This window comes from Entelurus aequoreus, linkage group LG17, assembly GCF_033978785.1.
Source record: "Entelurus aequoreus isolate RoL-2023_Sb linkage group LG17, RoL_Eaeq_v1.1, whole genome shotgun sequence".
NCBI lineage: Eukaryota > Metazoa > Chordata > Actinopteri > Syngnathiformes > Syngnathidae > Entelurus > Entelurus aequoreus.
The window spans coordinates 17596313-17610369 of record NC_084747.1 but is presented as its reverse complement, the minus strand read 5'-3'; the positions used below and the strand labels follow the sequence as shown (position 1 = coordinate 17610369).

General features: G+C 35.3%; 1 protein-coding gene across 1 annotated transcript in view; it reads left to right on the top strand.

Annotated features, from left to right (window-relative positions):
- adamts3 (ADAM metallopeptidase with thrombospondin type 1 motif, 3) overlaps positions 1-10522 on the top strand; it is a 452399-nt gene extending 441877 nt beyond the window's left edge. The window contains exons 20-22 of the mRNA XM_062024353.1: positions 475-592; positions 9701-9928; positions 10058-10522. Of these exons, the coding sequence (XP_061880337.1) occupies positions 475-592; positions 9701-9928; positions 10058-10254 (543 nt within the window). The 3' untranslated portion in view covers positions 10255-10522. The remainder of the gene's footprint in view (positions 1-474; positions 593-9700; positions 9929-10057) is intronic.
- Positions 10523-14057: the final 3535 nt, after the last annotated feature.

Below are 14057 nucleotides of genomic sequence, written 5' to 3'. Positions count from 1 at the left end.
TCTGTAAAGCAGCAGTTCCGTTGGCAGCGAAACAGGCCCAGAGCATAATACTACCACCACCATGCTTGACGGTAGGAAAGGTCTTCCTGGGATTAAAGGTCTCACCTTTTCTCCTCCCAACATATTGCTGGGTATTGGTTTTTGTCTGACCTTTTGTACCAGAATGTAACAATAGAAGACCGTAGTCCTGGTCTAGACATGCACACACGCAAACCAGCAGGTGGCAACACACACATCAGAGCTTTTCTTCATGTCACTCACACACACCAATGATTTACAATGAAGTCACTACATTATTTGGTCGTCGGATAAAAAAAAAAAGGATCAACCAAAGCCCTTGTGTCGTCAATGTCCTCGTCCCACGTTCACACTTGTACCCCTCACCCTGCCCCGTGTCTCCCCGCCCCCCCCCAAAACACACCCTCCATACCGCTGCTGCGTGTTAACGAGCGTTTGTTTGCGCCCCCGGCTCAGTGCTCCGTGACCTGTGGCGAGGGCATGGAGAGGCGTCTCGTCACCTGCCGAGTGGGAGACCACTGCAGCGGAGACAGACCGGAGAACGTGCGAGTTTGCAGACCGGGACTGTGCCACGGTAAGGGATTGTTCTTCTCGTTGCCCAACTTTACTAGCATGACATTGAACGCACCGCAAAGGAAAGTGTGAATTTATTGACAAAGGTTGTTTTGCAAACAGAGACAATTTTTGTTTTTCTGTAACCTAACATATTTTTGACTTGTTAGCATATTTAGAGAACAAGACCATGTATTTTGTAAACATTGAAAACTATTTGACGCCTTCCATGAAGCTAACGTGCCTTTTTTTCCAAAGATCGGTCAGCGTCCTCAACAAACCCGACGCGTACGTTCATTTTAACATCAAAGACAATTTAAACATTAAAAAACAGTTAAGAGATCTGGGAACCTGAACCTTTACAAAATGTTGTAACCTTTATAGACCATTTAGAGCAGGGGTGTCAAACGTACGGCCCGCTAACAAGTTTTATCCGGCCCGCAGGATGAGTTTGCTAAGTATAAAAATTAACCAGAAATTTTTTGAATGAAAGAAACTGCAGTTCTAAATGTGTCCACTGGATGTCGCAATTCTTTGTAGCTTTGTAGATGATGCTACATACAGTATGTACAAAATAAACCACATGATGGTAGTGCACCAGTCGAGGAAAATCTGCAAACTACATAAATAACGACCTGTAATTTGATTTTGATATATTTTTTTTTATCTTGACACCAATGAGTTGACTGATGAACATTATCACATAATTTATTAAGAAAATATAAATAATGACAAATAAAGATAGAATACTATTAACCGCACCAGATAATTGTAAAAAAACAAAACAACAACATTATGATTTGTACATATTCAGAATGTGCTTGTTCTATTTTTAAACAAAGAAAACAATCTGAAGTTGTCTTTGTTTTTAAGTTATCGTGCCGTGATTTTACCAGTCCGGCCCACCTGGGAGTGGATTTTTCTCCATGTGGCCCCCGATCAAAAATGAGTTTGACATCCCTGTCAACCAGACAGTTTAGAGTCTTTGATGTTTTTTAAATGTTTTGAAATCCGCCAAACAATTGGTGGCTTGTACAGCCCTTTGAGACACTTGTGATTTAGGGCTATATAAATAAACATAGATTGATTGATTGATTTTTATAGTTGTCGAAAGCAGTGTAGGGTCTTCCATGGACGTGTGCTTCCGTACCCGTTTGCTTTCGTACTCACCGAACACAATTTAGAGTATTTGCTGTAATGTCTTCTTCTTTTTAGAATTTTGTCGACTAATCGACACCTGAACATTCAAGACTATTTAGACTTCCACAAACTTTTTGTAAACTTCAGAAAACGTAGAGTCTTTAATGAATTAATGTTTTCCTAATTGTCGAAGACCGGGCGCGGTCCTTCGTGAACTTAACGTACGTGTTTTACTGTAGTAAACGTTGCAGAGAACTGCAAAACTACCGTACTGTACATATATCCGTAAAGACCCTACGTACTTTATTTGTTCTTGTTTTTACAAACCTTAGTCAATCTAAAGACAATCATCAAAGACCCTACATACTTTGTTCTTGTTTTTACAAACCTTAGTCAATCTAAAGACAATCATTAAAGACCCTAAATACTTTGTTTTTGTTTTTACAATCCTTAGTCAATCTAAAGACAATCAATAAAGACCCTACATACTTTTGTCTTGTTTTTACAAACCTTAGTCAATCTAAAGACAATCATCAAAGACCCTGCGTACTTTATTTGTTCTTGTTTTTACAAACCTTGGTCAATCTAAAGACAATCATCAAAGACCTTACGTACTTTATTTGTTCTTGTTTTTACAAACCTTGGTCAATCTAAAGACAATCATCAAAGACCCTACATACTATATTTGTTCTTGTTTTTACAAACGTTAGTCAATCTAAAGACAATTATCAAAGACCCTACGTACTTAGTTCTTGTTTTTACGAACCTTAATCAATCTAGTCAATCATCAAAGACCCTACATACTTTATTCGTTCTTGTTTTTACAAACCTTAGTCAATCTAAAGACAATCATCAAAGACCCTATGTACTTTTTGTCTTATTCTTACAAACCTTAGTCAATCTAAAGACAATCATCAAAAACCCTACGTACTTTATTTGTTCTTGTTTTTACAAACCTTAGTCAATCTAAAGACAATCATCAAAGACTCTACATGCTTAGTTCTTGTTTTTACAAACCTTAGTCAATCTAAAGTCAATCATCGAAGACCCTACATACTTTATTTGTTGTTGTTTTTACAAACCTTAGTCAATCTAAAGACAATCATCAAAGACCCTACGTACTTTGGTCTTGTTTTTACAAACCTTAGTCAATCTAAAGTCAATCATCAAAGACCCTGCATACTTTGTTTGTTCTTGTTTTTACAAACCTTGGTCAATCTAAAGACAATCATCAAAGACCCTACGTACTTTGTTCTTGTTTTTACAAACCTTAGTCAATCTAAAGTCAATCATCAAAGACCCTGCATACTTTGTTTGTTCTTGTTTTTACAAACCTTGGTCAATCTAAAGACAATCATCAAAGACCCTACGTACTTTATTAGTTCTTGTTTTTACAAACCTTAGTCAATCTAAAGACAATCATTGCCAATAAATCTGAATAACAAATCTAACATCATGGACAATTTAGAGTTTACCACCACTGTCAGGTATCGAACACACAATTTACATGGCAATTTACAGACAATTTACAGTATTTCATAAACCCAACGCAGCTCTAAAATCACTCCCTGTGTATGTCCAGTTATAACTATGGGGGATCAGCCATGTCCCCCATAGTTATAACTCAGGGGTCGGCAACCCAAAATGTTGAAAGAGCTATATTGGACCAAAAATACAAAAAAGTAATCTGTCTGGAGCCGCAAAAGATCAAGAGACTTATATAAGTAAGTATGTAAGTGGCTAATTAACTATATTAGCCTACTATCAAAGTGACTATATGTCCGACCGGTAGGAGGCCATGGGGAAGACCCAGGACACGTTGGGAAGACTATGTCTCCGGGCTGGCCTGGGAACGCCTCGGGATCCCCCGGGAAGAGCTGGACAAAGTGGCTGAGGAGAGGGAAGTCTGGGCTTCCCTGCTTAGGCTGCTGCCCCCGTGACCCAACCTCGGATAAGCAAAAGAAAATGGCTTTAGTTCGCTTTGATCTCCTTTGGGACGACTTCCTGCTTTTCTCCAGAGTAAATGTCCATCCAATGAAGTTGTCGCCAAAAAACCGCCACGATATTTTCTTACCACTCTGATTAAAGTAAATAAAAGGACAACTAACACTAAGAGACCTTTGCAGCAGACGTGCGAGGGACCGCAGCACAAAGCGTTGATCCGGCGACGGACTTAAGTCGCAGGAGAAGACGGCGGCAGGGAAAAAGGGGCCAAAGGAAGCAGCGAGTGTGGCGCAGAGATAATTGGGCTTCTGGCGAGCGCTCTCGCCCTCGTCGTCGTCGCGCGACTTCACTTCTATGCAGAGGGAGTGTTTCATTTTCACAGTTCACACTCTGATGTCAGGTCTCTGACTGCGGACACTGTTGCATCCTGGGAAGTGCTGTTGACCCCCGTCTCGTGGGGCACTGGGCCAAATGTCACTTTCACTTTTCATACCGCTCAATCATTCTCCGCAGTCGTCAACGCTGAAGACAACTGACGCTCCTCCATTAAATACGACACTGAAACACTTCAAAGATGTATTTCCGAATTGGGTCATAATTTTGACGAGTATAAATAATAAAAAAACAACAGTAGTATCTCATAAAAAAAATTTAGTTAGAAGAATAACTCTTTGAATTTTGATTAATCATGAATAATGGCAGTTAATTACTTGATTGCATAATATATATATATATATATATATATATATATATATATATGTATATATATATATATATATATATATATATATATATATATATATATATATATATATATATATATATATATATATATATATTTTTTTTTTTATATATATATATATTTTTTTAATATATATATATTTTTTTTTTTATATATATATATATACACTACCGTTCAAAAGTTTGGGGTCACCCAAACAATTTTGTGGAATAGCCTTCATTTCTAAGAACAAGAATAGACTGTCGAGTTTCAGATTAAAGTTCTCTTTTTCCTGTCCATTTTGAGAGTTAAATTGAGCCCACAAATGTGATGCTCCAGAAACTCAATCTGCTCAAAGGAAGGTCAGTTTTGTAGCTTCTGTAACGAGCTAAACTGTTTTCAGATGTGTGAACATGAGTGCACAAGGGTTTTCTAATCATCAATTAGCCTTCTGAGCCAATGAGCAAACACATTGTACCATTAGAACACTGGAGTGATAGTTGCTGGAAATGGGCCTCTATACACCTATGTAGATATTGCACCAAAAACCAGACATTTGCAGTTAGAATAGTCATTTACCACATTAGCAATGTATAGAGTGTATTTCTTTAAAGTTAAGACTAGTTTAAAGTTATCTTCATTGAAAAGTACAGTGCTTTTCTTTCAAAAATAAGGACATTTCAATGTGACCCCAAACTTTTGAACGGTAGTGTATATGTATATATATATATATATATATATATATATATATATATATATATATATATATATATATATATATATATATATATATATATATATATATATATATATATATATATATATATATATATATATATATATGTATATGTCTTAATTAGATTATCCAAAAAAATAGTGCTCAATACCGTGGTAGAGCGCAATGTATGTATGTGTGGAAAAAAAAAATCACAAGACTACTTCATCTCTACAGGCCTGTTTCATGAGGGGTTCCCTCAATCATCAGGAGATTTTAATAGAAGCATTCACATGCCATGGTTTATATAGGACACAGAACGGGTGGGTACAGGCAGGCGTAGGGGCGTGGTGATTGGCTCATGTGTTACCTAGGAGGTGTTTCCTTCTGTGACGGCATGCTGATACAATTTCGCTGATTGAACAATCACAAGGCCTCTTTCAGAAACCAAAGCCTGCGGAACACTACAGAACTCAGCAAACACATTTGGAACCTCAAAGACAATAATGTTGACTATTCAATAACATGGCAAATTCTTGCATCCAGCACACCTTACAACAGTGGTAATAAAAGATGCAACCTATGCTTAAAAGAGAAACTGTTTATCATATACCGTCCAGACTTGTCATCCCTCAACAAGCGCAGCGAAATTGTATCAGCATGCCGTCACAGAAGGAAACACCTCCTAGGTAACACATGAGCCAATCACCACGCCCCTACGCCTGCCTGTACCCACCCGCTCTGTGTCCTATATAAACCATGGTATGTGAATGCTTCTATTAAAATCTCCTGATGATTGAGGGAACCCCTCATGAAACAGGCCTGTAGAGATGAAGTAGTCTTGTGATTTTTTTTCCCACACATACATATATACAGTACATATATATATATATATATATATATATATATATATATATATATATATATATATATATATATATATATATATATATATATATATATATATATATATATATATATATATACATACATATATATACAGTACAGGCCAAAAGTTTGGACACACCTTCTCATTCTATGTGTTTTCTTTATTTTCATGACTATTTACATTGTAGATTGTCACTGAAGGCATCAAAACTATGAATGAACACATGTGGAGTTATGTACTTAACAAAAAAAAGGTGAAATAACTGAAAACATGTTTTATATTCTAGTTTCTTCAAAATAGCCAACCCTTTGCCCTGATTACTGCTTTGCACACTCTTGGCATTCTCTCCATGAGCTTCAAGAGGTAGTCACCTGCAATGGTTTTCACTTCACAGGTGTCATAGTTTTGATGCCTTCAGTGACAATCTACAATGTCAATAGTCATGAAAATAAAGAACATGCATGGGAATGAGAAGGTGTGTCCAAACGTTTGGCCTGTTATAAGTACACCTCTGCATAAATATGTATCCTTATTAGTCTTAAAGAAAACAAAAAAGACAAGAGAAATGTCGCTCAACTTACAACAAGGAATAACATTATTAACATTGTTTTTTTAGTCTGGAACAGAACAGATTTAAAGTGCATCAATTTTCCTAAAAAATAGATAAATCTTTATTTAAACTATAAAAAAAAAATTGACTGACGCGAACCATTTGATACTGAAAATTAAACTTAATAAATATTAATACATTCAAACATGAACTCAGGAGCACAATATATAAAACACTTTAACCTACAAAACAAAAATAGATTAAACACTTTTTTTTTTTTAAGTAAAAATGAGGACGTCAAAATAAATGGCTACAATCAGCGCAAGCATGATGCGGTGACAGTTCTGTGATTAACTACTGTCCTCATACATAAACAGCTGTGATACATTTCTACATTACTTAAAAGGTTTGTTGAACAAAAAAGTCAGACACAAATAAGGCAACGAGAGAAGTATCCCATACTTTTCTTTTCTTAAAAAAAAAAAAAAAAAACAGCAGACATGATCATTTACATCAACTATATGTGGCTGGACAGGACAGATTTAAAAAATATTTTTATTATATTTTTGTATTGATTTTTTGATTCGTTTGAATCACTTAAAAAAACATTACAAATAAGTATTGCGATTCATTCAAAAATGTGTAATTTTTTTTGACACAATTTAGCCTTTAAAGGGGAAATGCACTTTTGGGGGAATTTTGCCTATTGTTCACAATCATTATGAAAGACATGATGATGGATGCTATTTTTTTAATGCATTAGAAATATTAAATAAAGTCTGCTTACAATGGAGCTCATGGTAGTCATTCAATTCTGCCTATAAAGCCCCTAAAAAGACATCCAAACACCTCCATTAAGGTTTTATATACATGATGTAAATATATATGTAATGTGGCACATTTATAATAACATTTAATATTTACCTATTTTGATCATTTCAGGCAAACGTGGCGCATTTATTTAAAAAACGCATCATGTTTGTTTTTATTTATTATTACTCACTGCAGACTTCATGCGAGCCAACAAACATAATAAAACATCACTTACTGTACAAGGTCTGCTGTCATTAGGATGCAGACTGCTAGTATGATCTTATATTCCCCTTTAGGTGCAGAATGACTCATAAGCTTTTTGTGTCGTTTCGGGTCCTAAATTGCTGTCAAAATGTACCAACATGTCGGATTACCTACTCAGACTTCTTCTGTCCAGGTGAGAGGCATGATTTAATATTAACTTACAGGGAGCGAGGAAGCAAGGAAACAGCAGACCACTCGATTATGTAAACATGGGGGACACATTGAAGAGATTGGTCTGCGTTAGCACTTATAATAACAATATCACTAATACTTGGTTAATATTCAAGTCACGAAATGTAAATGGCGTATTGTTGGCGCTTTTTGGATGTTTTTTTATTGGATTTTATGGACGAAATAGTGAAGCTCCCATTGGTTCCGGTTTTAATTATGGTTATTTGATATTTAAAATGCATTAAAAAATAAATCCATCTGTCATGTATTTCAATAATGATTGTGGAAAAAAGGGAGAGAAAAAAAAAAAGTGCAGTTCCCCTTTAAGAAAACCTGGTGTCAGGTTCAAACACTGATCCAATCTATTAAACGGGACAAGAAGCAAAGAATCAAACAGAGACAGAATTCAATGTGGTTCAGCGAGGAGAATTGTACACTGTAAAAAAAAAATCTGTAAAAAAACTGCCAAACGAAAATCATAATATTAAAGTAAAACATTGTAAACCAAATAATGATCAAAAACATTATATTTACAGACATTTTCATGAAACGTTTTGCGGAAAAAATTTCGTAATTTTACAGATTTTTACTAAATTATTTAGATCAACCACCTTTAATAAAGTGACAATGCAAACAGTTCTGCAGAAAAATACCTTTATTCTACCGAGTTTTTCCAAATGATTACGATCAAACACCTTTAATGAAGTGACAATGCTGGCAGTTCCACAGAAAAATACCATTATTTTTTACAGATTTCTTCTGAATTGTTAAGATCAACCACCTTTAATAAAGTGACGATGCAAACAGTTCTGCAGAAAAATACCTTTATTCTACAGATTGCTAGTATGGACATAGACTTTTATATTTAGGGGCCGCATGGCGTAGTGGGTAGAGCGGCCTTGCCAGAAACCTGAGGGTTGCAGGTTCGCTCCCCGCCTCTTACCATCCAAAAATCGCTGCCGTTGTGTCCTTGAGCAGGACACTTCACCCTTGCCCCCGGTGCCGCTCACACCGGAGAATGAATGATGAATGAATGAGTTGTAAAAATGAATGATGGGTTCTCACTTCTCTGTGAAGCGCTTTGAGTGTCTAGAAAAGCGCTATATAAATCTAATCCATTATTATTATTATTATTATATAACAAGCTACATATTTAATGAAAGATAATTACTGTAATTTTACATGAATTTGAAAGTAATTTAAGAAAACAGACAATGCTATGTATAATTAATTTGGTATTTTTCTGTAAAAGAAATAGAAATATACATAGTTTGTCATTACTGGCATATTACTTAAAATAACAGCGGGATTGTTTATTTACAGATAATGTCTTCAATTATACAATTTAAAAACTATTTTTAAAAAAATAGAAAAATTACAGTAGAAATTTTGAGTAAATTAACCATAAAAATAGGATTTTTTTTTTACAGTGTATACATCTGTACCCTTGCACAGTGTCATTACGCTCTAACAGAAAAAGGTTCACGTCTCCTCCTTTATTTGGATATTCCCTGTTTACATAACAACAGATGTTTCTAAAGGAATGGGGGAGGGTATGTAAACATCTCTTGTTTTTTGGTCACATTAACATAAAAGAAAAAGATGCCTCTGGCTTGGACTGGTCCTGGATCGAGCTTGGGCAGGTCTTGGATGACAATAGATAAACCCCTACCGTCTCCTCCCGTCGTACACGGCGGAATTTTCCAAGCCTTTGGCTTGGTGCAACAAAGACAGCTTTCGTCTGTTCACTGGGAACCCAGGGAACGGAAATGTTTTGATAATTTACATACCATTTTTCTGACACCTGGTGTGTGTTATTTTGTGAACATCGCCATTTTAACAGTCATGTTTTTGTCGGGGAAAAAAAATTGAATAATAATAATTTTTCTCCTTCCTGTCTTCTCGTCAACGGCGGACCTCCAGATGAACCTTGCCATGGCGACAAGTCCATCTTCTGCCAGATGGAGGTTCTGGCCCGCTACTGCTCCATCCCGGGCTACAACAAGCTGTGCTGCGACTCCTGCAGCAAGCGCGGCGGCGCCGGCGCTCTGTCGCACTTCTCCGAGGCCGCCGGGACGGAGGAGGAGCACATCCGCTTTGGCTCCGCCTCCCAGCTGCTGGAGACGCTGATGGCCAACGCCACTCGGGCCGGTAAACAAGGCGCGGCCAAACAAGGCGCGGCCAAACAAGGCGCGGCCAAACAAGGCGTGGCCAAACAAGGCGCGGCCAAACAAGGCGCGGCCAAACAAGGCGGGGCCAAACAAGGCGCGGCCAAACAAGGCGGGGCCAAACAAGGCGCGGCCAAACAAGGCACCAGTAGATCAGGCGCGGCGGCGAGACGCGTAACCACGCCCGCCCCGTCCAAGAAAACCAAAACGACGACCGCGCCGAGGCGGTTCCCGCGGGACGTCACGGCGAGCTCCGGCAGCTTCACAGATAGCCGGTGGCCCGCCTCGTACTCCAAAGTGGAGCGATGAGGGCGGCGCCGTGTTCACGGGACTACACAGACATTCTGAGTCTTCTCACGCCAACGCCAACAACGACGACGACCACGCCAACAAAGCAGCCGCATACAGAAGTCATCCAAGCGCGAGAAACAAAGAGACAAGTGCTGGTTCACTTTGTACACGCCACCTTTGGGCCCGCGCCGACGTCAACGTCACTCGAACGTCTCGCGGCGGGAAAACGACGACACGCCGGGTTTGCTGTGAAAGGCAAACACGCTCATTTCAAGATAAAAGGACAATTAAAGGGATTTTTTTTTTATTTCATCAGTCACACAAAGGCTTCATTTAAGTCGGGATCAAACCGTCACGCGGCGCCACTAAACACCCACCGCCGCGCTCGTGGACGACATTTTGGGCCGACGGACGTGAGGGAGGACGTCAACAGGTGCAAACGCTACGCCTGATTGGGTTACGCCATTTGTATGCACGCGCTGCACCACAGGAGCACGCACACACACACCCACACAACCACACACACACACACTCTTGTATTTGTTACCTTCATGAGACCTCCGAAAAATGCCTACCTCTTTGATTATAGCAAAAGTCGTCATTTTACTCAACGCAAGTCAAAATTTTACAAGACAAGTTTTACATTTGTGCAATGTTGTGATAAAAGTTGGAATTTTACTCAATAAGAGTCGCAATTTTCCAAGAACATTTGTGCAATTTTACGAAGAGTCGTAATTTTACTCGACAAATGTCACAATTTTATAAGAAAACTTAAAAATGTTGGCAATATTATAATAATAATCGGAATTTTACTTGGCAAAATTATGACAAAAGTCATCATTTTATAAGAAAACTTAAAAATGTTGGCAATATTATAATAATAATCGGAATTTTACTTGGCAAAATTGTGACAAAAGTCATCATTTTACTCAAAAAATGTCACTATTTTACAAGGACAAGAACAAAATATTGGCAATATTGTGATAAAAGTCAGAATTTTATATGACCAATGTCACCATTTTGCATTAAAAAGTAATAATTTTACTTAAAAAAAGTAATAATCTTACGAGAAAATATTGCAATATTACAGAAACAGAAAAAATATGAGAAATTGTTCACAATTTTATAGGAAAAATGCCTACCTCTAGTATTATAGCAAAAGTCGTAATTTTACTCAACGCAAGTCAAAATTTTACAAGAAAAACTGAACGTCTGCAATGTTATGATAAAAGTTGGAATTTTACTCAATAAGAGTCGCATTTTTACAAGAACATTTGTGCAATTGTACGAAGAGTCGTAATTTTACTCGACAAATGTCACAATTTTATAAGAAAACTTAAAAATGTTGGCAATATTATAATAATAATCGGAATTTTACTTGGCAAAATTATGACAAAAGTCATAATTTCATAAGAAAACTTTAAAATGTTGGCAATATTACAATAATAATCGGAATTTTACTTGGCAAAATTGTGACAAAAGTAATCATTTTACTCAAAAAATGTCACTATTTTACAAGGACAAGAACAAAATATTGGCAATATTGTGATAAAAGTCAGAATTTTATATGACCAATGTCACCATTTTGCATTAAAAAGTAATAATTTTACTTAAAAAAAGTAATAATTTTATGAGAAAATATTCCAATATTACAGAAACAGAAAGAATATGAGAAATTGTTCACAATTTTATAGGAAAAATGCCTACCTCTAGTATTATAGCAAAAGTCGTAATTTTACTCAACGCAAGTCAAAATTTTACAAGAAAAACTGAACGTCTGCAATGTTATGATAAAAGTTGGAATTTTACTCAATAAGAGTCGCAATTTTACAAGAACATTTGTGCAATTTTACGAAGAGTCGTAATTTTACTCGACAAATGTCACAATTTTATAAGAAAACTTAAAAATGTTGGCAATATTATAATAATAATCTGAATTTTACTTGGCAAAATTATGACAAAAGTCATCATTTTATAAGAAAACTTAAAAATGTTGGCAATATTATAATAATAATCGGAATTTTACTTGGCAAAATTGTGACAAAAGTCATCATTTTACTCAAAAAATGTCACTATTTTACAAGGACAAGAACAAAATATTGGCAATATTGTGATAAAAGTCAGAATTTTATATGACCGATGTCACCATTTTGCATTAAAAAGTAATAATTTTACTTTAAAAAAGTAATAATTTTATGAGAAAATATTCCAATATTACAGAAACAGAAAGAATATGAGAAATTGTTCACAATTTTATAGGAAAAATGCCTACCTCTAGTATTATAGCAAAAGTCGTAATTTTACTCAACGCAAGTCAAAATTTTACAAAAAAAACTGAACGTCTGCAATGTTATGATAAAAGTTGGAATTTTACTCAATAAGAGTCGCAATTTTACAAGAACATTTGTGCAATTTTACGAAGAGTCGTAATTTTACTCGACAAATGTCACAATTTTATAAGAAAACTTAAAAATGTTGGCAATATTATAATAATAATCGGAATTTTACTTGGCAAAATTATGACAAAAGTCATAATTTCATAAGAAAACTTAAAAATGTTGGCAATATTACAATAATAATCGGAATTTTACTCGGCAAAATTATGACAAAAGTCATCATTTTACTCAAAAAATGTCACTATTTTACAAGGACAAGAACAACATATTGGCAATATTGTGATAAAAGTCAGAATTTTATATGACCAATGTCACCATTTTGCATTAAAAAGTAATAATTGTACTTAAAAAAAGTAATAATCTTACGAGAAAATATTGCAATATTACAGAAACAGAAAAAATATGAGAAATTGTTCACAATTTCATAAGAAAAAAGTCGACACATTGTGAGAAAAATATATATATTTTGTTTGTAATTGGTTTTTAATCTTCATTATTTACTTCAAGTTATTAAAGTATGTCTCTATATACATATTTATTTTAGTTTTTTTAATTAATTTTGGCCATCACTTGTTCACACCTCCTCATATGGAAGCTACTTTTCCTTGCTCATGTCCCAAGAAGGGGTGAAATACAAGAACAAACAAACACACACACAACGCAAGTCAAAATTTTACAAGAAAAACGGAACATTTGTGCAATGTTATGATAAAAGTTGGAATTTTACTCAAAAAGTGTCACAATTTTACAAGAAAAGCTTAACATTTTGGCAATTTTGTGAAAAGAGTCATAATTTTACTCGACAAAAGTCACAATTGTATAAGAAAACTTAAAAATGTTGGCAATATTATAATAATAATCGGAATTTTATTTGGCAAAATTATGACGAAAGTCATAATTTTACTCAAAAAAATGTCACTATTTTACAAGGACAACAAAAAAAGTGGCAATATTGTGATAAAAGTCAGAATTTTATATGACCAATGTCACCATTTTGCATTAAAAAGTAATAATTTTACTTAAAAAAAGTAATAATCTTACGAGAAAATATTGCAATATTACAGAAACAGAAAAAATATGAGAAATTGTTCACAATTTTATAAGAAAAATGCCTACCTCTAGTATTATAGCAAAAGTCGTCATTTTACTCAACGCAAGTCAAAATTTTACAAGAAAAACTGAACGTCTGCAATGTTATGTTAAAAGTTGGAATTTTACTTAATAAGAGTTGCAAATTTACAAGAAAAGCTTGAAATGTTGGCAATTTTATGAAAAGAGTAATAATTTTACTGGACAAAAGTCACCATTTTATAAGAAAACTTCAAAATGTTGGCAATATTATAATAATAATGGGAATTTTACTTGGCAAAATGATGACAAGTCATAATTTTACTCAAAAAATGTCACTATTTTACAAGAACAAAA